Here is a 27406-nt window from a genome sequence, read left to right as displayed (position 1 = left end):
TTTATCACTAAAAATTAAAATAAAAACTATGTATTGCATATTTAATATTTTGCTAAGATTGAATATGTAAACAGAGATAGATATATATTTGTAATATATTTAAAACACATAATTCACAACATGACTTATTGGCGGATTGTCTAGTGCTTACATTATAAGAGCAAAATTATCAGAGAGAATTTTTTCCTGAAAAAAATTTCCTGAATCCCAATAAAATTCCACATGAGAGTTCCCTCAATTTTCCGGATATAAAAAAATCCCCTGAGAATTCCATGTTCTCTCACAGATTTTTCGGACAGAAACAGAAAGGAACGGCAATCGTCAGACATTTGTCGCATAATCACTCTGTAAAATCACATTTTCTGCGATTATCAGCCGCGAGAAAAATTTTAGCTCACCGTTTCACTTTCCACCCGCGATACTCGCTGAAGGAGCGTCATATACGCGGCAAACTTTTAAAGTCACGTGACTCTTGGACTGATCATCCTCTGTGAATAAGTTCAGTTGGTTCGTTCTCTTATCGTCCGCTGTAAAGTACAATCGCATCAAGTGTCACGATTGTTTTTCCTCTATATGCGAACTAATAAATATTAAATTCAACATTTTTCTCGTCTTATCTATTCGTCTTAGTGACCTCTTATCGTTCAACTATTAAACAGCGCAATCAGGCGAGACGCGACACTTCTGTCAATAGGGAAGAGTGGGGAGAGACGCGATCAGATGATCCGATGACAGACAGCAGACACACATATATCACACATATGTTTTCACGGAATGCTTGATAAATCTAACGGAAAATGGGGAATTACCGGTGTATCGTGCATTATTTCGCCATAACGCAGTGGCTTTCGCAAATATTGGGGCAAAAGTGACATCTCGGATATCACTCGTAACTCGCAGGGAGACTCGAGCTCATGCATTTATTTATTTATTTTGTGTCCTTGCGGCAGACACATACAATGTAGAATCTCCTAACCTCGCATCCGCATGAATAAACTCGACAGGAGTAGGACTCGCGGAAGATCTGTAAAGCACAGTGCAAAAGACATTTCGTATTTTACTTCGTTCCCACTTCGTCCCCATTAATCGAAACGCATCGATCGAATTTCACGATGAACGAGAATCCGGAGAACATTACCTCGGAATCGTTCTACGCGCTGGTAGTCGCCTTTGAAACCATGAAGGAACGTTGTCAACGATTGCAGACGCGGCTGACAGCGGTGGAGAAGGAAAACATGTGTCTTAGGCTTGGAAGAAATGCGTCGACAGCAATCGTCAAAGCAGATAACAGCAATGACGAGTCTACGCTACAGGTTTGTGCAAGATTAGATTTAAGTACAACACAAAATCAAAAATTTTATTTCGCTGAACTATATGTAAACTAATATTTAAAGATACAAAGATTGTATAAGTCACAAAACAGCAACTCTATTATGCTTTGTAAAGCATAAGATCAATTTAAAAAACATTTTTTTACCAAGCAATATACATAAAATATCTGATTGCTTTTTCCTTATATTGAAGGATACAATAAAATCATGACTAAACATTGCAATATTGCTAAGAATAAGTATATGTGAAATGAGAAAATAATTTTAAAAAATATGCCAGATATATATATTTTGCATTTGCAGTTTATAATATTCATAAATGTAATGATGCAATAACGCAATTTTTCCATAGGAAAAGATTGAGGAACTTACAAAACAAAAATCTCAGCTGTCCGATCACATGTTTATGGTAGCAGCAGAAAATCGTCAGTTATGGAACAGATTAACGAGATTGACAAAGACCAATAAATCTCTTGGTAGTCAGTTGATTAAAATCTCAGATACACTTAAACAGCATCCTGCTATACAGCCATCTGATATTACATCGTACAACTTTCGTGATGTATCTAATTTGGATAAATCAGATGCTAATAAGAAATATTTATTAACTACAGATGGTTTGTATAAATATTGTATCATATGTAATCCTCACATTAATCACGATTAACAAGATAAGTTTTATTGTTTAGGTGAGAAGGAACAAAGTTTGGAAGAAATATCTCTTCGATTGATAAATAGTATTATGTTAGAAAAATCTGATCTTGAGCAACAATATGCCGAGGTAAAGGAATAAAAATACTGCAGTCGATTAATATATTTTATGCAATGTTCGTCATTTCATGCAGATGGTGGAGTTACAGAATAACTCGGAATTGAATTTACAAAAAATTGGTTTTACATATCCAGAAGATTCCGATACAGATTCATTGGAACAAATGAAACAGGTTGAAATTCGCTTGTTCCAAGCTAAAGATGCCTTACTCGGACAGCAAACTAGATTAAAAAGGACCTTGCAGAACCTTAAAAAAATGAGAAAAGGTAAGATATAAATTAATTCAGTATTAAGAACCACTTCATCATTGACGTAATGATAAATATAATTGTAATTTATTATTTTTAGGTACAACATGTAATAATTGTCGAGAAAAAGCAAATAAAAAATTGTGTCAAACAGGTACACAATTTGATTCCAGTGATAGCTTCAAGGAGCATGAAGCTACTCAAACTAGTCTTACGACACCCAGCATTTCTATGGAAAAATATCCTAACTTAAATGATAATATAGATTCAGATATCAATACATGTCCATTGTGTGGTATTGTTTATGGAAAATCCAAATTATTTACGGAATTCCATGAACATGTCTTAAGTCATTTTACCAAGGAAGTGTCTACAGATGATTTTGAGCTTGTACATTGACTTTAGTATTTGAATCAATACTGATTTATTATTTATAATAGTTTTCTTCAGAGTTTGTATATAAACAAATTTGACGAGATACAAAATATTAAAATAGATAAAATATGTACAATATGACAAACTGTAAGCGCAACATAGAAAACTGTGAAACAAAGGATGACTCTATTGCAATATAAAGATTTTATTTTTGTATCAATAAACTCAGTTGTAAATTTAAAATTAGGATCTACTTTTCATTATATCAGAAATAATTATAAATAGTAAAAAAATATGAATATTTATGTAATAAAAACACTACAACATTTATAGTTTCTTTTTATATTAATATAATTTATTATTCAACGAAACATATTACTTACGAAGTGTAAAAAATTCTAATTTCCGAAAATTTCATAGGTGAGAACATACCAACTTTTAAAAGTGGAAGATTGAATTTGATTTCAAGTATACATACCTTAGGCAAGATTTGTAGGTTTAACATCCTTTTTATCTGACGGCTCCTGTGTTGTAGGCTCAAGTAAGTTTCGATGAAACCACGAAGGTCTTTTCTTTGGCATCTCAATCACTCTTTGGTTCTAAATTAGAAACAAATCTATATGAACGGCTGGGTTCCACAAAGCACATATGCATGCATATATCTATAGTACATATTACGTATGCTATAATATATAATAACTAGCCTAAATATTACACGTATATTTTTATATTACAAATATATTTTTCATACCTTCCAAAATTCATGTGATTTATCATCTTTTTCTCCATCATATAACACAATTACATTTTCTTCTACCGGACTTAAACCTAATTCTTTTATTATGGCATCTCTGATTTCTTTGGTTTCAATCTTCACTTTTTCGTAACAGTGTCCTATAGCAAAAGAATATATCTTGTAAGTTTTTCTTTCACTCACAAACATTGCTTTCCAATCATAATTTTCATATTAAACATACTCGAGATTCTAAACTGCTTTTTAATTTTATTTTATCTATCTTATTATTACAATTATTATTATTTTATACTAATAAAACTTACCACATAAACGGCCGGCTTCGTAATCATGACCACAATTTGCACACATTATTAAATTAGTTTTTGGAACAGGTGGCTTCCAACAATATTTCTCAACTCCAAATCTTCTGCCGAATCTCTTTTCTAGAGTACGCCGCTTTTTTGGAACAGCCCACAGAATTCCATTCTTGAAAATTTCTTCTAAAGATCGACTACCAAAATGGTTAGCTGGTTTTGGTTCATTCAGGAAACTGTTGCAATCAATTGCACATAATTCTGTGTAGAAAATATGAAAGCTTTCTTGAATCCAATATATTTTACAGATTTCTTCAAATCAATCCTACTCAAATTTGTCATTGCCTAAGTACATGTGGCAAACTGATTGTCCAAAAAGAAATCTTTGATTGAGATTACAAAACACGATATCAACTATTCTTTTTCGATTCAAAAATCGTACATTTCTAATATATAGAATTCTTCAGTTACCTGGAGGAAAGCCACGGCCAAAAATTGTTTGAAGAATTGTCTGTTCAAATCTTTGAAGAGCCAAACATAACCTGTTTATCATGCCTGCCATTTTCAGTATAAACACAATCGCGAAGAATAAATATTAATTATTTATAAATTACGTACACAGATATCAACACAAATCCGTTTTTCGAAAGCAGATCATACGACTGATATAATTGTTGAATTGTTCATACACGAGACACGAGACACGAGTCTTATTTATGCTTTTACCTGAATAGTCTGAAATTAGGCACTTTTAACTTTTGATTTTGGATAATGTGCATCATATCTAGATATTCATGCATCATGACTGTTTATACAAAATGTATCTATTGGACGATATTTCTCATATTGAATGCGCATGCGTACTCGTGACAGAGGCATCTACATAGCTAGCCGACAGAAATTATTAAATATGATTATTTTCAACTTTTCTAAGTGTATTTCGTTTGTAATTTGTAATTGATTGTGTTATTATAAATCACTGTGTCACTATGTGTCACATTGAATCGAATATAGTTGACTCTCACTTTGGAGCCAACAAATCAATAGTGTAATTCAGTAAAGTTTCAGGAAAATTTAATAAAAAGTTATCTATTGTTTGGAATTCATTTTTTTGGAATAGCTATCGTGTTTATTAATAACCTTTTAATGTAATATTAAATAATTTGTTAATGTAAAAAAGAATATTTACTGTAAATTACTTGTAAATGTATATTGTCAACGTTTGTAACTAGTTAATCCATTTATAATAAGAATTTTCAATTTTTTTATCATGATGAACAACTTAATTGACAAGTTTTTGCGCATGCGCACTACAATTATCAAATAAATTTATTTTGCAAAAGTAATTAAGAAATTTTTTAATTTACAAATGTAATATTGATATATTTATAAATTACGCGCGATTTCCCATTAATTACAGTTATTATATCACAAAATCCGTTTATTACTAAAAAGTATCGGCTAACATCAAACTAAAATAAAATTATTAATAACAAAAAACTCTCACAAACGTTAAAAACAAACTTACAAACTCACTCGCAAACGATTTATAAACGAAATACACTGAGAAAAGTTAAAAAATAATCATATTTAATAATTTCCGTCGGCTAACTTCATGTAGATAGACAGAGGCTCATTTAAAAAGTCGCGACTGCGCGCTCGATGGATTCCGACGAGTAGGAGTGGGGAAATGGAATTGGAAATGGTGGCGGCAAGTGGGGTAGGGGGCGCAGTCTTCCGAAGTGCGTTGGGGGGATCGGAGCGGGTGATCAGCTCGGATCGGACGGCTCGGGCATCGGCGAGTCCGCTCACTATAGTCCCCGCTATGGCGAGTATAGGATCGAGTAGACTTTGTATTCACGCGGAGAAACTGTGTCAGTACGGGCATTTCACTCAATTGCGGAGGAAAGTTTCGACGACGACATGTGCGAAATCACGACCGGCTGCCTCGCGAACGAGCGGCGCGCTCTTCCAACACTGCCAGGTAAGTCTCGCGCCAGCCAGCTGAACTCTGCCGAGACTCGTTTCAAATCGTCCCGCGTTCCAATCCCGCAACGCGTCTCTCCGATGACCGACGATCCGTTTGGCACGATGCAATCGAAAAAACGCGCTGTTCCAGTCAGTTTTCGTGCGATTTTCCTATTTCTTTTTGAGGCTCCACCGACATAACCTACACTCGCAAGTGACAAATGGTTCGCGTAATCGAGTCGCGAGATCGCTAAGCGTTGACAGAAACGTGGCATTAGAACGATCGATGGAAATATTTTGGAGTATTAGATTCGAAGCGAGTCTTTTCCAAGCGTTTATTTTTCTCGAGAACTTTATTACGTAAATTACATAATAACACGTGACTCTGCGAACATTTTCTTTATCTTTACGAACATTTTCCTTATCTTTGTGTACTTGTTTTTGCAAAACAAAAAACCGAAATATTATTGTTTACATTTAGAATATGTATACATAGGTAGAATAATTCGACTTTTAAAGTATACTGTGGAAATAACACGATTTACTCTCTTATTTATCGTGTGTCAGTTCTAGCAGACGATCTATATGACGTCTGCTAGTGACGTTTCACACGCTGTCAAATGAGTGACAGTTCTTTTGCGAATATGCAAGAATTTAAATAAATCAGACGCGCATGATTGTAATAATTCATACGTAATTTAATACTCTCGTAATAAAGGATTTAGACGTAGACTGGATAGAATTTTTGCATTGTTTTTAGAGATTGCATTGACTGCATAAGCGCATTCACGTTGTCTCCCATACGCATGCGCGTGTTAGCGTTTAAATGCACTCTACCTGCATATGGTATATTATTCGATGAGATGTTCGAGTTTTATATTTTTCATATTAGAGATTTATTTATGCGTTAAAAATATTCTTGAGAACAATGAAATGAATACACATATAATTAACGAAATTCAACAAAAATTTAATTTTTTTAAAATTGTTAAATTTATGAAACAAAGTAAGAAAAGGCATAAATAGTGAGAAAAATAATATTTAAAAAATTCTAGAAAAACGGAAAAATAACAGAAATATGAATCGTATAAAATAGATATTTCAAATATATTTTATTTATATTGCAAATATATTTTATTTTTACTTTAATGTTCTTTTTCGAAACTTTTCCATATTCAAAGATGAAACATTTATATTCAGATTTTCTTTAATTAATATTATATAGCTTACATATGGAAAAATAGCTTCGATCCTTGCATCATTTTGTTAATATATATTTATAAATTATATATATATATATATTTTTTTGTTAATGGAAAGAGCTTAATACACATCAAACACATGCAACTAATAGACAAACAAGACAAAGTTGATTTTTTATTTAGTTTTAAGCAGACTCTATTTTAATATAAAAATATATATAATTTTAAAAAATTAGTAACAACACATAATGACATCATTCGCTTTTTTTATTCCATAATAATCATCGTTTTAGTTTTTACGTTTCGGGGATTAACAAACATGTATAATGCTCCAACGGATCTGTATTGATTGAAATTTCTAATTACTAGTTAACTTATCGTTAACTTTATTAATATCAATTTTAATGAATTTTATATGAAGTTTAATTCATATATGTAAATTCTTTAATTTCAGTCAGATTTGAGATGGAAGGATTTTCTCATGAAAATGTGAAGATTAGTTATTAGTAAATTAAATAAGAAAATCTTAATCTTTAACATATTGCGAATCACTCGATACGTTCCCGTGAAACTGCGATTGCAATTTTCGAGCCACGGCGTACGTGCGAAATCGCGACTTTCTCGGATCGAAAGTGTCATGGAGAAGAAGCGTGATGGTTTTGAAATTCCGTCACAATAATTCGCACAAAATCGTCAATACGCAGTCGGAACTAATGCGTATGATGCAAGACGCTCGTATAAACCGAGTCACCGAGCGATCCAACACGTCGTTTCGTGCAACGGGACATACGTGCTTTTTTTCGCAACAATGATGTCGTCGATATACGACGACGCTCGGTCAATTATTAAATCGACGACGTCGATCGGTCGCTCGCCGCGACGAATTTCGAACTTAGTGTAAGTAGGCTAACAGGCTTTGCGAGAGATACTTCTTGGAGCATGCCGGCACCGCGCTCTTGACTTTCTCGGCTTGACCAGCTATAGTGCGCGTCTCCACACCTGTTTTTACCGCGAGATATTCCGTGACTTTTACTTCTCCCGTGGAAGCGACACTTTCCGATCGAAAGCGAAAATCGCAGAAATGGAAACTTCTCATCATTTCCACATTATTCACATATGTAGATTTTTGAAAACGCGTCTGATATATATATATATATATGTGCATTGGATCTTAATTGCCAAAACGCAAGAATTTTCACGATCAGGACTGTAATTATACATATATTTATATTATAATATTTATATTTATAATATTTTATATTTATATTATTTTATTATAATATTAATATTTATAATATTTATATTATAATATTTATTTATTAAAATTTTTCTGTTATTAATTCCAATAGTTCATTGATATTAATTTTTTTAATACTCACTTGTTTCGTTCTGTCTTTTAGCTTGTCTTGAATATGGACTGCATAAATTATAGCAATTATCGATTAATTAAAAAGAGATTTAAGTTTTTAATTAATGCACATTGTATTTTATATGATTGCATCATATAAAATAAGAATAAAGAGATTTTATGTATATTAATTATTATTTAATATTATAAAATTAATAAAATTTTAAAATTTTGAAAGCTTACATGTTATTTATGAATATTATTTTAGAGGGAAAATGTGTATATGTAATAAAATATTCATGCAAAAAAAAAGCAATTTTGCACATGCTGTGCTGTCAAATCAATCCGGAACAAATTCATTTACAATGAATAAAATTGACATTATATATTTATTAATTTTTTTAACACGTGATAAATTGTCAAAAAATACATGATTTACGTGCTTTTAAGATACGTAATAAGACACATTAATATAAATTTGAAAAAACAATATTATATATTATTATAATTATTACATACGATTTTGTTTAACCTTTGAAAGTAAATTGATATTTTTTATAATGAATTTTACTTACACTTCTGTTGAGCTCTTAAACTGTCAATATATCCAACTTTTGCGATAACAATATTGCTTGTTGTTTACATTTTTATAAGTGCATCATATATATTGTCCATTGATTCTGAAATAGTTTTAAAATGATGGATTTTCTCGAAACTATTTTAAATCTACTTTAAAATCGCAAACAATGTATGTGATGCATTTATGAAAATGCATCAAAGTATAAGTTTGAGCCGTGCGTCAGTTCAGGAACTAAGTTAAATTCCTGTGTGGATCAGCTACTGATCTTGATATTTTTTTCCTATTTTTCGTTTAAGCTTCTTCTAAAAAATAGGCACAAAGAATCTCATATTTGAAATTCATATTTTTAATACTGCACACATTAATTTCCCGAGCTTTCTGAAAAACATTTGATTATTGCATATTTGATTTTTATTTTTATTAGATTGTTACTTGATATGGTTTATCTGATCTTCTTGATTTGATAGCGTTTATCCGAATTTGTTTTTTTTTTATTTTTTTTTATAATTTATTCATATTTTGACAATTTATAAAGATCGAACTAACTATATGATTTTATTTTATAAAGTGACGATTGTCAAGAATTAATTAAGTAAAATTATTAAAATAGAATTTAAATTTATGCACGCAACAAACGAAATATAATTGTGCACAAAAATTAATTTTTCCTTATTATTTCATTAATTATATTTTTGCAAAGTGATTGAAAGTGATTGTCAGGATAATATAAAGTTTAGTAATTTTTATTCCTCAGAACCTGTGGCTTTCAATTACAATTCTTGCAATAAATTATTCACAATAATTTATCTACTAATCAAGTAATTATTAGTACCAATTGCAATAAAAATTTTATTGTGATATCGTTTGAAGAAGAGATTGAGTAAATAAACCATTGAGCATACATTCCTTTAACTTGTTTGCTTTGCAACACTTTACAGCTAATGCAATCTCGTAAATCACAATTTATTGCTACGATATTAATCGCTATTGCTTCCTTGAAGCGAATCCATAAATGAAATGATAATGTATGTTGCGTTGGCAATATTAATTAATTTTTTTACATCAAAGTGTAACACCTATGTTACGACACTCCAACGGCGATCGCAAATACATAATTTAGGAAGAGAAGTTTGTCTTTATTTCAAGAATTAAAATCCAAATTTTACAAGATTTAGGAATCATCAAAGCTCCTTTTCAAATCCAAAAATCATATCTAATTATACAAATTTTTTGAATAAATTACAATAAATGAAATTAATTTATTTGTACAATTCTTTTTCTCTTTTTTCTACGATTGAATGCCGGAAATATAGATACGCAATGCAGATTGGCAGAATCACTTTTGTACATATTTTGGTAGAGACATAATTCACACGTTCCCCTTTCTTAGTATTACCATAAATTTGTTATATTGTTCTTGGATACGTGCACATTACATGTTCGTTACAAAATCACACGATCAAAAATTACTGACAACACTGTGATTAAAGCTTTCTAATTACGACATAAAATATTTACAATAAATTTTTTTCGAGTTGCAACATCGTACATGCAAAGGTGAAAGTAAACGAAAAAAATTTCACTAACCGTATCTTGAATTTTTATCGATATCCTGTTGTAACACTGAAAAGAACAACTCAATGTTTTTCTTTTTTTTTTTTTTACACTAAAAAATTGCGCGCTTTTCAAAAGTAATCAATTTTTTCCAATAATTATAATTATTCTCCTTGCAAAATATGTAATTTTGCGTTTGCGATTTTACGATTTGCGTTTTATCAATTTATACAGGCAAAATTTAATTTAATTTATTTATTTTATTTATTTTATTTATTTTACATTTTATTTTATTTATTTTATTTTATTTTATTTATTTTATTTATTTTATTTATTTTATTTATTTTATTTATTTTATTTATTTTATTTATTTTATTTATTTTATTTATTTTATTTTATTTTATTTATTTTATTTATTTTAAATTTAATTTAACCTATTAAAATATTTATAATTTTATTTTATTTATTATATATATATATATATATATATATATATATATATATATTTTCTTTTTCTGTCCTCTTTCCATATAATTTATTCAGAGGCTTGTTAAAAACTCTTAAAGATTTTAAGAGATTTATTTTAAGAGATGAATATATTATAGATAAATCAATACAAGGATAAAAATGGGCTAATTATAAGAGCCAAATGCAGTAAATCATTATCTTCAACAAATTAACAGACAAAAATTCTAATTTTATCTCCAGCAGGACGAGAGATGAGATCAGAGGGAGACACGAACTCCAGACATACAAAAATAGTTCAAATAAGAAACCGAAACGTTTATTAAAGAAGATTTCTATTTCAAATTTTTGATGTGTCGACGAAATTAAATTTAACCTATTATAATATTTATAATTTTATTTTATTTATTTCATATACATTTGGTTTATATATTTTTTTCCCTTTTTCTATGTCTTTTTTATCATCCAACTTATTCAGAGACTCGTTAGAAACTCTTATACAAAGATTTCAAGAGCATACAAAGATAAAAAATAGGTTAATAAGAGCTAAATGCAGTAAGTCGGCATATCAAAATTTGAAAATAAAAATTTGTTCTAATGAACGTTTCGGCCTTTTTTTGCATTTTGTATGTCTGGACATTTTTTTACGCTTGTATTGATATAAATTTTAGAGCCTTTTTGTTTTGTTATTTACAAATTTAGAATTTCTTTTAAGATTATGAGAATATTTTTTGAATTGTAATAAAAAAGTTACATAAAACGCTTGCAATATAATACTTTTTACTTTGCACTTTGCTTAATATATTTTAATGATCAGTATGCAGTATTTCTTTTGCTCAAGCAAAACATTATAGATACTCTATTTTCATCTCACGTTTTCTATTTATTCTTGGAATTAATGACATACGCAATGCAAAAATAGATTTCATTATTATTTTTCCTCTACTGATTGTTACCACGCAATTATACTCATACAACATTTTCTTCTCTTTTATATTCTCAATACACGAGACAATTGATGAGTACAATTAGGGGAACCACTCTATATATTAACAGCGTCAGGGATAAAACGAATCTTAAATCTGAATCGGATATTGCGGATCGGAATAAGAATAGCCGGGGGGGACTTACCTCGCGAACAGGAAAAAATTACGCATTTCACTCGCGCGCGCCTACGTTTTGACATTTCATCAGTTTTGACATTTGTGCGCCAAAAATCTTTCTCGGACTGTGCGATAAGTATGCAAACTGTACGACGGCATGATCAAGGAGAAGCAGCGGTACTTATGCATGCAGAATAAGTACGCTACGCGCGGGATTAATGCAGATAAAGACGTTAGGTAATGAAGTAAATGTCATGAAGCAAGAACGTTTCCAAGCATACATAGAGAATATCGGCGGATATAATTGGTCTTAGAAAAATTTTTAATGCTCGAATCGATGAATCCTTGAAAGTTTCTCCAATTATAGAGATCTTATGGGTGTTTTAGCCAATATCAGGAAAGTGCGTGTTTGGGGGAAAGCAACAAAAGATACGCATTTTATTTATATGCTTTGTCTTAATTACGAGATTACTTTTGATCACCCTAGCGATATTCTTCCCATGATTGCGAATTTTTTTACTGAAAATCAGGGTTGGGAAAATCAAATTAATTTCTTTTTTTTTAATTAAATTTAAAGTTAATGGCCCAAAAATTAATTAAGTTAAACAAAAATCAACTGAGTTAAAATGAAGTTAAAAAATTAATAACTCATTAAAGACAAAAATTAATTCTCTATCCAACAGATTTATTATAAAAAAAGTTAATAAGTTAATATTAATCCATTTATAAAAATAACTAGTTTAAGCTAAAAGTTAACACGTTTAAAATCAATAAATAAAATTGAAAGTTATTAACTTTTTAGCTTTTTAATATAACCTTTGACTGTTTAACTAACTGTTTAACTAGTTACTACCCAACCCTGTTCAAAACAAACTATCGGTATTCTGTGTTAAGAAGAGGCACGGCAGTTTTTATGCTAATCTGTTGAACGCGCTTCGCGGTAATTTGTTGCGTTAACGAGAATAATCGCTCTATGGATACATTCATGCATTCCTGCACGTGCGTATTTGCACACATGCACCTTTTACGAGAGCGGAATAACGAAAGTGCTCGTGTCATGCGTCAATCAGCGGTACCACTTGCTTTGAAAAGTGAGCCATATTTGAATTTAAAAAAAAAAAAGTTAGGCTTAGGAGATTAATGTTATGCATATATTCCAACAATTTAAATAACTTGGTTATCTCTCTGACAAGAGCCAGTGAAATCTTTATTGTTACATCAGTGTCTTAATTTCGTCTATTCTCAACCGGTGTGAAGTTAGCACCGCATTTTCAAAAATCGAAAGTTTTATAGAGAGTTCTATTTGCACCCCAAATAGTTCTATAGTTCCTGATAGGTTTTAGAAATAGTTCCGGCAAAAAACCTAAAAAAATTGCATTTTGAAAATATGAGGTGCCAACTTCCCGTGGCACCGCAAAATGCGAAAAATGCCATTTAAATCCGGTCTATTCTCATTGGTTATTATCTAATAATTTGAAAGGAATAAGTAAGACGTTAGACAAATTTACTTTTAAAAGCTAATATTCAATTGTATTATTCTTCTTCTGTTAATTAATTTATTTCACCTGTGCTTACTTCGTATTGTCTATAGACGTAGGTATAATATATAGACAGCGTGTCTCTACATCTTTCGTAATCGGAACGCGTCAAAAAGTAGAAAGAGATAGCTGCTGTACGAGCACAAATCTGTCTTTGTCTAACGACACATAGTAGGTTAAAAAAGCCTTTGTTAACTAGGAAACAGAAAAGTAGAGAGGATGAAAAGGACAAAGATAGAATGACACAAAGCATGCTATCTCTGTCTAAAAAGTTTGACAACCCTCTTACTTTTTAACACTCGATTTACATATATTATGTCTATGGTATTGTCATCGCAGAATTCACGTGTCTTGACAGCTCGAATATTAAGGATATATGTGTCATATGTCAAAACATTGATAAGAACATGAAAATTTTATAAACTAATTTTATAAACTTCTATTGAGTATTTTTTCTGAGTATCGGTGCGAAATCTGAGCACAATTCTCTTAACGGTTTGGAAATTATTTAAATTTAAAATTAGTATATGTTCTTATGGAAAATCGCGTATTGTTGTACTTATTAACAAATTCGACATGGGAAAAATATTGCCAATAAAATAAAAATTTTATTTATATTTATTAAGAAAACTAATAAATATTTGTGCAAAACTTGATTTAGATCCACTTACTCGTTTAAAAGACATTTATTAAAAATTGTAGAAAAATATTATCTCTTTCTCTTTCTTTTATTTCTGCAAATTCGTTTTTTTTTTTTTTTTGCAATTGATTTCAGGAGGTATTCACGAAAAAGTTTTTGTCATAATTGAGGAAAAATATTAATTACAACTGTTTTCTTTTACGAAGACATTAAAAATCATATTTTTTTTATGATACTTTAATTCTTTTTATAATCTAGATTCTAATCTAGATTTATTTATTTGATTTTTCAAACAGTATAAACGTAAGAAATATATATATATTTTTTTTAATTTTGGCAGTTTTTTGTTACTATTGTATAGCCAAAACATTTTTAAACTTAAAGTTAGTGACTGTGCGTAAATAATTTTATTAGAATTGTGAAAAGTTTTTTGATGTTGATTTCCGCAATTTCCGCAATGCTTTTTGGAGGTTAAAGTTTCCTAACGCACATTAAGTGCAATAAAACTTAATAATTTACAATTCTTTCATAATAAGCCCTATATTCTATCATAAGTATCTTATTAAGCATAATCAGTTCTAACAACATACTTATTTTTTTATTACGAAACGTTCTCCAAGGTGATAGAGCAATTTAGAAACTGGGGTCGTATTCAAAGTCCACGATAAAATGATCATTCTCTTTTTTGTGTTTGAAAGAATTATTTTTTGCTATATAATTATGAAATCAAATAAATTAAGCGTTGTAATAATTAACGAAATTTTAAACATGTACAACGAATAACAGATTGATAAAGAATTTGACAGATTAGATAAAAATATTGATAGATAAAATGAATCAATTAATGTTAAATTAAATAATTTTTCTATTTATTATTTTTTAATTAATTTATTTTTTTACATCAAAAGTTATGCGAAAATATTTTGAATGATGAGATTAAATAAAATATTATGTGTATGTATGTATCAACTATTTAAAAATTTCAAAAACATAATTTTTTAATCATGATTAATAGCTTTTTATTCTATGCAAAGTTTCTTTTTATATTTGTTTGTTTTTATTATAATTAAAACAAGTTATTATTTTGCAACCAATTATTTCGGGTATTCTATCAATCCAATCAGAGATTTATCAGAGATAATAGATAACACAGCATAAAATTGATTGCTACACATGTTATATTTCGATATTTTATTACAAAAAAATGAGTTATATATATAATTATATCAAAAATATTTTTAATGTAATATAAATACCTGGCTGTTGAATTTTTTTTTTCGCGGAATTTGTTTTATAGATTAGTTAAAAAATTTAAAAAAATGTATAAATTAACTTTAATTCCTCCTATCTCATTTAAAAATTATTATCGCCTTGATATTTTAATATTTCTGAATAATCTTAGAAATTGCTCATTGATCGGACACAAGAGATCCAAAACATTTTATAGACACGCAAGTACATACACATGATGTTACAAACTTTTATTTAAAAACACAACAATTGTTTTTAATTTGTTGAAAGAATCTATCATAGATCCATAAACACAAATTGCGCCTGCACGCATTGTGTGTTGCGCTCTTATCACATTAAATTATAGTATTATTTAAAATTCATTATCGTAAAAAAAGAATAATTAAATAAGAACAATTACAGCTGCGTGGAATTAAATGAATCCTTGAGAAATAAACATGGACTTAATAATCGCACCTTATCGCAAGGATGTGAGAGAAAGGATGTCGTCGCGTTGAGAGCGTAATTGCCTGTGGCGTATTATTATGCCACTATAAGCTTTGAGGTCGATCTTGAGATTTTACTGAAGAGCCGACATGCATGAAGGAACACATCTCCCGCGAAGATAACTACTACATTGGAAAGCAATGTAGTTATCGTGATGTAATAAATTTAATCAACAACATTTAATTAAAAACTCAACTATTGAAATTAGTTGAATATAAATGTATTTCATGAACGAGAGAAACAATTAATTATACTTATTGCGGATAGAGTTCAATAAACGAAAATCCCACGTAAAGCACGTGTGCATTATTTCTTTTGTTAGAAAAAATATTTGATACAATTCGAAACGTGTGAAAACGAGAACATAAGCCAGAAAATCAATGGCACGTTATGGCGCTTATTAAATTAATATGCTTTACACGAATGTTAATATTAATATAAATCTGAGAGAAAATTAAAATTGGAAACTTATATTATGTTAATTGAGAAAAAATATTTTTTTTTTTTTTAATTATCAATTATATCTAGATATAATATGCTATTAGACACAATACGCCCGATCCCCGGAACTACTCAACTTATGGCTGAACGATGTCGATGTGATTCATTTGTGCTTTCAAGTGCGTCAGTTAATACGCCTCATGCATGAATGAACACCCTCTAAATTCGTACAGCGCGTAGCCATCGACATAATTTACAAAGCCGCTGGTATATAACACCTGCATTTAAATTCATGTTCCGATGAAATGTAATAATAATAGTGTGAGTTTTTTAGCATAAGTGAGAATTCTCATGATATTAATATGTAATAATGCAACTACATATTAATTCTTAATACTTAGTTACGTGAAAAAATTAAAAGTATGCATAATGTCAAGTTGTACAACTTTATAATATACGCGAATAATTATGAGTATGTATATATATATATATATATATATATATATATATATATATATATATATATGTATGTATGTGTGTGTGTGTGTGTTTGTTTGTTTGTTTGTTTGTGTGTGTGTGTTTTTTTTTTTTTTGTCATTCAAAAAGATATTAGCATAATATTACATTAAACTGAAAAAAATCAACGATCAAAATACATTAGATGCTAATAAAACTATAAATAGACAACGATACTTAACATATGTATGGAAATTAAATTTAAGTGACAGATGATTTAGAGAAAATCATTCGAAGATAATAAATAAAGTATAATCGTTGGATATTGATTGCTCTCGCTCTTTTCAAACACACTGTATATGAAGAATGTTAATTTGCAAATACTAAACAATTTATATTTTATTTTTTTATATAAATTTATATTATTAATATATCAATAATTTTTTTAATACACCAATAATTATTTATATTATTAATATATTGATATAAATTAATATATTAAAATAAATTCATTGAAATCAATGATTTAGGAATAAAATGTAAATTATATTATTTTCACGTTAATTTTATTTATATGCAAGACATTTGAAAAGTCCTAACAATAGGTTCAATTAAATTTCACTCAGATTTAAATTTTGGCACTCTAGCGATTATTGTTTATCAATCACATATTCCCAAAAAAAGGAATAATATTTCTGAAAAATTCTCCATTATGTGATTAAATTATTTCGAAAATTATCAATCTATTTTTATATGATGAATTGATCGCTGCATTAGATAAAATTAAAACTAATATTAATTTACATTACGTTAATAATTTATCAGTTTAGCTAATTTAAATGTCTCTCATAATTGAAACTCTTGGCTAAAAATATCTTTTTTATTGCCCTGTTATATCCACGACATCACGTTCATATTTTGGCCAATCATCATTGATTATTCAACCTTGCCTAACTGTTCATGTGTAATTTTTGAGAATATTACGTAAAAGCTGACAGACAGACAAAGCGCCTCATCAAAATCTTTTAGCTCTTTCTCTCTCTCTTTCGATCGTTCTTTATCTCTCTTTTTATTAAGCCACCGCCGATAATTTCGTGAAGATTATGCATAATTAATTTAAGTACTTGTCGCAAGTGCTTATGATTTCAGATCGATTTGCATATTATTACGTTGTATATTTTATGCACCATACCTTTATTATATATTTCTTTGTTAACGTATTTGTAACGTTAGTTTCTCCTTAAGCATAATCGAATTGTGATTATTTCGGGAATTAATTTGCTAATTGATGTCGATGGTATACACACGTGCATATCGCGACGAAATTAAAATTCATTAACGCGAATTGCTAAGGCAGAGTGACGAAATAGAACCCGCGAGCACGCAAGACTTTCGTTAGAGAAGAGGAAGAAAAGTGTGACTTGAATCGGTTCACCTTTGCCCTTGATACGTGCGCGGTATTTCCGCACGTGTTTTTTTTTTTTTTTTAATGTAAATTTGTGGACACACGGATATCACACGAGCCGCGTACTAAGGCGTTCCGAAGATACCGAGGAGACATGACGTATGACATTGCCTCATTTTGTAATCGAATCGCGACGCGATTTCAAGGTGACAAAGCTGTTTCTAATCTGTGACGAGACTCTGCGAGAAGAAGTATGAGACACGAGTCGCGGCTTTGCCCTTGTATTTTTCGTTGTTTTTTAAATTTTATTATTTATATATTTTACTGTTTATATCGACAAAAAAACATGAATAAGACATTGACACTGACACTTCTCGTTTATTGATAGTCAAAGATTAAATTAAAGATTTCTTTTTTATACTTTAATTTGTATACAAATGTATATTTATTATATATATTATATATATTATATATATTATATATATTATACATATATATATATATATATATATATATATATATATATTGTATATATATTTATTATATATATAATTTGTCATTTAAAATTTAAAAAAAGGACTTAAATCTTTATGCAACAAGGAACATTATGCTCACAATATTTATCTCTTTTTTATAATTAAAAGAAGGCTATAAATTTTAAATTAAAGTCATTTACGAAGTGCTGTATATCAAATAAAAAATATTGAAATGGGAAACTGATAAAGATTAGATTGGAATTTTACATTTGCGATCGCAGTGAAATTTCAAAATAAAATTAATAATCAAAAATATGACTCACTAAAACTCACATGAAATTTGTACAAATAAATGGATAGTTGCCGTCCAAACGCCATCGCCACACGGTATATCATCGGTATATCATCAAATTTGATCTTGGCTTGTATTCTACTGCAGAATTTTTTTTACCTCTCGACTTGCACGTGTCTTTTTCTTTTGACATTAAAAATCCATCTCTTCATGCTCTCATCGTAATTTTTAATATGACGATTATAATTCCATTAATTATTTTTTTGGCTCGATTGATTGGGATAATGATCTATCTGCGGAGAATTCTATTAATTTTTTTACTCACGCTTAAATGATGTTACATGGATTTGGTTACGTGCTTTAATGTTATAAATTCTCTTGATATTTATGAGGATCTGGGATTGGATGACATATCACCTCTATTTTTCAAATATTGTCAGGTCATTATTTGTCAACATTTGTCTATTATTTTTATACATCTTTAAAAACGAGAATTTCCCCTACTCTCTGGAAAGACAGCTTCATAATTCCTGTATTTAAATCAGGGAGGCTGTCAAAAATTACAGACCGATGTCTATACTAAATGTCTATATTAAATGCCTAAATTTTTTGAGAAAATCATTAAATTGTCTTATTTAATCAAACATGTCATTTGCGACTAATCTTTCCGTGTTTAATAATTATGCATCTGCGGCTCTTGATGGACTTTTGGTGCACAGGTCGACGTCATACATACTGATTTCTCAAAGGCATTTGACTCTGTTTATTATAACATTTTATCTTGCAAACTAGAGGCTACTGGCTTTTGCGGGAATGTACTAGCCTTGTTGCGTTCGTATAACAGAATTCAGAGAGTGCGCTTTCGGAACGTTACGTCAAATGACGTTTGACGTCTCATCGGGCGTGCCCCAGGGTTCGCACTTGGGCCCTCTTTTATTTATTCTTCTTATAAACTATTTAATGTGTAATTTTTAAACGTGCAATCTGACGCACACTTTAGTAATTGTTTACTTTTTTGTATGCTCAAATTTCTTTTAATTTTTAACTTTGTTATGTAAATGGGTTCTTCCGTGTATTTTGAAATAAATAAATAAATAAAAACAATGAGAGAAAGTCGGCAAGTTTACTTAATCTTTACGATCCTTCTTTTTGATTATTAATTTTAATTTGAAATTTAACTGCAAATCTTTATTATTATTGCAGTTTTTAGTATTATATTAATTGTTTATTATTTTATTTTAGATAGGGGAGTATCATTATATAACCGGATGTTACTTTGTTATTACGTTATTATGAAAATACATAAACACAAAACAAAATAACAATTACAAAACTGTTGAACTGGAAGTTCTCCAAAGCCGCAAGGCATGGTTAATAAAATAAATAAAATTTATTTTAATAAAATTTATAAAATAAATAAAATTTATTTTAATAAAATAAATAATAAAAGACTGTAATGTTGTGTACGTCAAGTTTTAAAATTCCAATCTAATCTTTATATATTTATATTTATATCCATGCTAAAGATTGAAAAATCGATCCAAAATGTACATTTTTAATGCACATTAGTTAACCAAATTTAAGAATAATAAATTTGCGCTCGTAAATAAATAAATAAATTCGTTACCCGCATCTTAAATCTTATCTGTCAGCTTCTCACTTTCTCGTTCTTATCCCGAGCCTATTATTAAGAAATATTGTTTTTTGAGATTCGATCATTCATTGAGCATTCGGTACGATAAGTATTAATAAGAAATGATGGAAAGGAATGATGGAGTGTCTATATCGCGACGGCTGCGCAAGATAATGATATATCGATCTTTCATTCGATGATAGAACGGTCAGTTTCTCCGGGACGGGAACGGCAGGTGCCCTCAATACCCAAATGTGAGTCGCAGTAAAAGTTGTGCGATTACGTACTACAAACTTGTTTTTAACTGTTGAACAAGCAGCGGATGCCTCCTTCGCGCGGATCTCGATACGAGTTCGTTAAAAGTGAAAATTCTCGTCGATGTAACAACTGAGAATGTGTTTGCAAGAAAAATCGATTCTTTTTTTTTCTAAAAACAAGATTTTTGTATAATATAAAATAATATAAAATAAGATTTTTAGTATAATTTTTCTCTTTTTGTCAATAGATTATCACTAACACAGAAATTAGCTTTCTCTCCATGATTTATCATTAGAAATGCAGATGAATGATTATTTTAATGTTTTCGATTTTTCTGTACAATATATGTATAGGAAATATATATGTATACGTGTGCATATTTTTTTTAATGCGAATCTCTAAAATATTCAATTTTCAACTTTTATGATTAGTACGAAATAAATAAATAAAATTTAATAAAATTATTTTATTAAATATTTTTAATAAAATTAGATATTTTATTATATTATTATAAAATTAAATATTTTAATAAAATTAGATAGATATTTTTAATAAAATATTTTATTATATATTAAAAAAAAAAATCAATGAGAAAACTTTTCTTAGGATAAACAGCCGGCCATATGCAAGTTTAAGAGGTGATTACATAGTTCAATGAAAAAAAAAAAAACCTTTCTTTAAACACGAGAACAAAAATAATTATTTCTCATTGATTTTTTTAATATATAATAAAATATTTTATTAAAAATATCTAATATCTAATTTTATTAAAAATATTTAATTTTACAATAATATAATAAAATATCTAATTTTATTAAAAATATTTAATAAAATAATTTTATTAAATAATTATATTATGTGAGATATAACGGCCTTAAGACATGCAATATTGTTCGTCGTACGGCCTCGGTCTCCTTTTATATATAATTGTTCTTTTGATTGGACGGTAATACGTAAAGTACTCGAGACACGCGTCTCAAGATGTGAATGAGAACGAGATCTCGATAAGCCAAGGATTGAGTCATCATCATGTCTAGTAATGCGTGTTCATTGACTTATCAAAGTGACTGTTTCACATCCATCTCTTACATTTGTCGCATCATTGTATTATTACTAAGCGCAGGAACGAGTCTAAGGCCAATCACCTGTTGCTCGAGAATGACATTTCCTCGAATGCTTCATTCATAAATTTTTATTGAACTGTCAGATTCGTAAATTTTATGTACTTAAGAATTCTTAATTTTTAATAGAAGAATAGGTGAGTATATATTTCTACAAAATCGCTTCTTCAAATATATATAATACTTGCGTGCATTTCGTGTCATTACAAGATTGTCGCTTTCCTAATAACCCGGAACAATTAGCTATCGTTCAAACGGGTGAAAGTACTAATTCGATTAAACTTCATAACGACGAGCAGACGCGCAACGTTAAATAATTCAAATCACAAAGCATGTTCTGGCTTGTTAAAGATTACATAAAATATATCATAATTTGTTGCACGATATCTACCGGTTAACCCACAAATTGCGCTATTATTTCAAGCACGAGTAGAAATGACGAAAAATCTTAGATCCACTTGTCAAGACATGCACCATAAAACATTTACATATAATTTATCGAAAAACAGAATAGAAATAACATTGGACAATTAAAATCTAGCTACAAGTATTGTATCTTAAGTAAAAATTCAACTAATAATAAATCATATATATTATATTATATTTATATTAATTATTATATTAATAATAAATAATATCAAATGTAATATGAATGACAACATATTGTTGAAAAAATCCTCATTAAAATATTCATAATATCTGACATAAAACTAATAAATTATTTTATAATTATACAATAATAAAATATCAAAATAATAGTATATTTTATATTATAATTTATGCATTGTTTTTAGTAAATTTTAACCATTCTAAAATTATATAATTAAAAAAAGATGAAATATTAGAGACTTAATTATTTAATTTTATTAATAATATAAATTATATTATTAATAATTAAATTTTAATTAATTTTATTAATAATATAAATTATATTATTAATAATTAAATTTTAATTAATTTTATTAATAATATAAATTATATTATTAATAATTGAATTTTTAATTAATTTTTAATTTTTAATTAATTTTTAATTTTTAATTAATTTTTTTTAATTAATTTTTTTCTTATCAATACATATAAAATACATGGCAGCGCGAGAAGATAATGTTTAATGAAGATCCGTGAAATCTTTCTCTTCGTGAACTTGAGCGAGCGCCTCTCGAGATTGAGATTGTTAGGAACTCGCATTTTACACTGCATAGAGAAATGTTGATAAAATCAACTATCCAGCCGCGCGTAGTCAATTTCACACGAGAAGGAACCGAGGAGGAGAAAGACCCTCCTCGAAACTCTCGTCGGATTCCTCTCAAACGCTCGCCATTTATTTTACTCCCCCTTCCTTGATCTACAAGAAACTTTCTTCGGACCTGTTTGGTGACTTCCCACCGTTTATACGCATTCCTAGTATATGAATTCGACTAGTATAGTAAACCTGATCCTATACGTGTCCATGGTCAAAGACCTTCCTAATCGATAAGAGGTCAAATAAAAAAGACCCACGTTAAAGATACTTTATATCTAATGGTAAAGTTCTACTGCAGCATATTATAATGTATGCGAACGCATAGAAAGTGCATAGAATGCAACGGAAGTTTGACGATATTTAAAACAGTATTTAATTATTTATTTATTTATAAACGAGAAAAAAATCCCTTCAGTATAGAGTAAGCTTATCAGAATATGCTCGAAAGTCCAGAGACAGTTTTAATGTTTTAATTTAATACTATAAATTGTAGATTGATTTTTCCTCTGAGTTTTATATCCTGCAAGCTGTATTTTGTTAGTAAAAAGATTCAATAAAATTTATTTAAATAAAAGAGAAAACATCTTAGATACTGCGATATATTATTCTTGGGAGAAAAAAATATTTCTTCTTGAAATAAAAGCGTGAATATCTCATCAATGCCTTAAGGGTATTTTAATTATAGCAAAAAACTGTCAAAATTAAATAAATAAATCCGGAAAAAGAATTAAAGTATCACAAAATAATATGGTTTGTAACCTCTTCGTAAAAGGAAATAATTGTAATTAATATTTTTCCTAATTTATGACAAAAACTTTAGATCGTGAATAGCCTCTGAAATTAATTGCAAGAAACAAAAGAACCGAATAATTTGCAGAAAAAGAGATATATATATATATATATATATATATATATATATATATATATATATATATATTTTTCTACAATTTTTCGTAAATATTTAATGTAGCAAATAATTAATTTTAGTAAATAATTTTTAAACGAGTAATCGAGAATCTAAATCAAGTTTTGCGCAAATATTTATTAAAATTTTTTTAATATACGTGAAAATTTTTATCTTGTTGGCATCGTTTTTTGCCTGTCAAATTTCATTCGGTGCTACAATATGTGATTTTCCGAAAGAATCAATACTAACTTTAAACTTAAATAATTTCTGAATCGTTAAAAGAAACGTGCTCAAGTTTTATGCACAAATACAGAAGAAATAGAACAATCTATGAAACTTTCATGCTTTCATATTGACATATGACACATACATCCCTAATTCTTCTGCCCACACATTGAATATAAATTAAAAAAAAAAAACTGACCGATAAAATATCGAAATGTAGTGAAACGAAAATTCTCAACTGTCAATTCTTACTGATACCTGCGATGGAATTATATGAATACGGAATCTCTGCTTTTTTTCTCACGATAACTCCGAGGAGAGAAGAGAAAAAAGAAAAAAAAACAGACGATCGATATTCTAATTAATTCGAGATGTTTGTATGTCCATTCATTCGTGCCACTTTGCGGCGAGTTTATTGCGAGAGGGAAAAGTGGATGACGATTGTTGGCCACGGTAAAACTACCATGGAAAGTTCTCGAGGAATGCGTGTTGGCCTTGATTATTCCGTGCCATCGCTCGGACGGTGCCAACTTTGTTGCAGGTCCGTTTTTCCTGCCATTGTTGATTGCCTTCGGTATTCTTATGATTTTCAAGGTAATCCGAGATATTAATAGATACCTGCTTTGGCGATGATCGGGTAAAATGTAACGATATCTGCATTTGAGGATTATCAACATTATATGTAACACTAACTAGTTTGATAAAAATGTCAATTTATATTGTATTTAAATATACATGTATGTATCAATCGATATATATATTTTTTTTTTAAGATTAAAGAGATCATTGATGTAAATCGGACAATTGATTGTCAATCTTGACACTTGCATAATCGAATCGGATGTAACGTAACTTTGAAAGCACCAGGTATATCGCATCCTTATTCCCTTCCTAGTGAGGATTCTTCTCCCACGAAAGTGTCCAAACATCCTGTATGCCTTGGACAAACATTGGATTTTGCATCATCAAGTCACTTCCTAATTCCAAGTTTTATGATATTTTGGCAGCCATATGCGGTATTTTAACGCTAACACAAATCGAAATCGACGTTCCTCGGTGAAGAGCAAATAGAAACTCTTGATATACATTAACGTACGAGAAAGATATTGTGCGCGTTGCGTGCCGGTGCAACTTTTACCGTACGCCACGTATGGTGCCTTTGCCTCTTTCTCCTGGTCGCTTTGTATCATTTATGGTTAGCCATGTCGTGTTTTAAACGCCGCACACGGAGGAAAAAAAAAAAAAAAACATTGGATAATTAAATCAAGAAATTTCTCAGTCGCGCGTGATACGTTTCTCTGAAATACCGTTTGCGGCTTTCTTCTCGGGCGAAAAAAAAAAAAAAAAAGAAAGAAAAAGAAGCAGTTTTCTCATGGACTCTTTAAAATACGTATAAAAATTAAACGTTACATAGTACACGCGACTTGATATAATTCAATGCGAGGATGCGAGGGAGGACGATGAAAAAGGAAAAAAAAGAAAAAAAAAATTCCACCTTACGAAGGAATAATCCTCTCCGGGGTGGGGAAGATCCTCGGAGACATGAGAGAGCGACCTTGATTCCTTCTCCGCGTTCGCGCATTAGAGCACGTTGCCTGCGTCCAGTGGAACGGACATCAGCATCGATAAAACGCGGCGGCGAGCGGTTCCAGAATCTGGGTCGCTCACGGAGAAAGTGTATATTTCCACTCCGCCGTGTCTCTTGACATTCGATATCGTTCTTCGAGAACGGTGGCGAAGCTACTGTGTCTCTCTCTCTTTCTCTCGTAGCTCTTCTTCGTTCTTTCTTTCAGAAATAACCGGGCGATTTCATTCATAGACCGACTTTGCCTGTCCCGCCCGGAAACTCCATTCCTTTTGGGAAAGAATTCCCACTTCCTTTTCAAGACTAGATTTGCAAATTAATACGCTTCTACTTTTATATTGCCTAGATTCTTTTAAAAATTAAATTATAATATATATATATACAATTTTCAATTATATATAAAAATATTTATATATATATATATATATATATATATATATATATATATATTTATAAATATATTTATAAATATATTTATAAAATATATATATTTATATATATAAATATATAATTATATATAATTATATATTTATATATAATATATATATAATTATATATTTATATATATTATATATATAATTATATATATAAATATATTTATAAATATATATAATATATATATAAATATTTATATATATATTATATATATTTATAAAATATTTATATATAAAATATTAATATTTATATATTTAATTACATATAATATATATATATATATATATATATATATATATATAAAATATTAACATTGATTAATATATAATTAATTTTGAAATAAGTTTGGATTATTTTAAATGCGTACACAATTATGCATTTAATATTAAAGAAAGGCTTCTTTACTCCCTAAAATATCTTTGGCGGATGTTAGCGAAAACATTTTCCAAAATAGAGAATCCTTCAATATACTGATAGTGAAGTGAAAGCGACCTTTTTTGGTAAGCAAACAAAGTTACGATTATAAATGCTTTAAAGATTTGACAACACAACACTTCGCGCGTTGACAAACGCCTGTTTCTCGAGACAAGAGCAAATCTTCGCACGCAATAATAATAATAATAATAATAATAAGACAATTTACATACGGTTATTATAATTTCGACAACTCCCTCATTTCACAATATATCAAAATAATCGATGATATACGACTCGCTTTTTTTTTTTTTTTCTAATTATATAACTCGCGCCCCGTCCACATGTGACATATGCAAATCTCTCGGGATGCATGAAGTGAAAGAAATATATTTTGATCATAAGAAGAAGGTGAAAGCGTCCTTCGCACCATCGAAGCTGAAATCTTGCGCCGTCAGGCGCGAGAATTCTTATGTCACGCGCTCGTTTTGTCCGTCACGCAGCCTGAACTTCAGCCTTGCACCTTCGCGACAGGCAAAAAAGACGTGGTCAGCATGTGACTCGTCAGCAAGGGACGTCCTATAATGCACGCGAGCGCTGACGT

The 27406-nt window shown here is 29.3% G+C and overlaps 3 protein-coding genes across 4 annotated transcripts in view; 2 read left to right on the top strand and 1 right to left on the bottom strand.

Moving 5' to 3' along the window:
* Positions 1-543: 543 nt before the first annotated feature.
* On the top strand, positions 544-3185 carry LOC126857150 (protein spindle-F). The gene is made up of 5 exons (XM_050606329.1): positions 544-1313; positions 1684-1948; positions 2021-2112; positions 2177-2369; positions 2452-3185. Exons 1-5 carry the CDS (start codon positions 1113-1115, stop codon positions 2748-2750), a joined length of 1050 nt encoding a protein of 349 aa, XP_050462286.1. The 5' UTR covers positions 544-1112; the 3' UTR covers positions 2751-3185.
* Positions 2136-4531, bottom strand: LOC126857165 (39S ribosomal protein L32, mitochondrial). Of its 2 annotated transcripts, none has more exons than XM_050606357.1 (5): positions 4248-4530; positions 3786-4037; positions 3478-3620; positions 3205-3325; positions 2136-2350 (listed from the first exon to the last, which is right to left on the bottom strand). In XM_050606357.1, the coding sequence occupies exons 1-4, from the start codon at positions 4336-4338 to the stop codon at positions 3206-3208; spliced, it is 606 nt and encodes a 201-aa protein (XP_050462314.1). In that variant the 5' UTR covers positions 4339-4530; the 3' UTR covers positions 2136-2350; position 3205. The 2 variants fall into 2 exon arrangements, with proteins under 2 accessions (XP_050462314.1, XP_050462316.1); XM_050606359.1 differs by lacking the exon at positions 2136-2350 and adding an exon at positions 2442-2580 and having other exon boundaries at positions 4248-4531.
* Positions 4532-5473: 942 nt separating this feature from the next.
* LOC126857140 (all trans-polyprenyl-diphosphate synthase PDSS1) overlaps positions 5474-27406 on the top strand; it is a 45956-nt gene continuing 24023 nt past the window's right edge. The window contains exon 1 of the mRNA XM_050606306.1: positions 5474-5760. Coding sequence (XP_050462263.1) covers positions 5479-5760 — 282 coding nt within the window. The 5' untranslated portion in view covers positions 5474-5478. The remainder of the gene's footprint in view (positions 5761-27406) is intronic.

Source organism: Cataglyphis hispanica, chromosome 20 (genome assembly GCF_021464435.1).
Source record: "Cataglyphis hispanica isolate Lineage 1 chromosome 20, ULB_Chis1_1.0, whole genome shotgun sequence".
Classification (NCBI taxonomy): domain Eukaryota; kingdom Metazoa; phylum Arthropoda; class Insecta; order Hymenoptera; family Formicidae; genus Cataglyphis; species Cataglyphis hispanica.
Note: the sequence above shows the minus strand (reverse complement) of the source record. Positions and strands in the feature narration are given on the sequence as shown.

Bases quoted from the DNA above. Each gene is read 5' to 3' on its own strand.
- LOC126857165 (XM_050606359.1), bottom strand. From the start codon at position 4,338: ATGGCAGGCATGATAAACAGGTTATGTTTGGCTCTTCAAAGATTTGAA. The intron at 3,621-3,785 runs GTAAGTTTTATT...CTTTTGCTATAG, and splicing joins CGAAGCCGGCCGTTTATGTG to GACACTGTTACGAAAAAGTG. The intron at 3,326-3,477 runs GTATGAAAAATA...TTTCTAATTTAG, and splicing joins AATCACATGAATTTTGGAAG to AACCAAAGAGTGATTGAGAT.
- LOC126857150 (XM_050606329.1), top strand. From the start codon at position 1,113: ATGAACGAGAATCCGGAGAACATTACCTCGGAATCGTTCTACGCGCTG. The intron at 1,949-2,020 runs GTTTGTATAAAT...TTTATTGTTTAG, and splicing joins ATATTTATTAACTACAGATG to GTGAGAAGGAACAAAGTTTG. The intron at 2,113-2,176 runs GTAAAGGAATAA...CATTTCATGCAG, and splicing joins TTGAGCAACAATATGCCGAG to ATGGTGGAGTTACAGAATAA.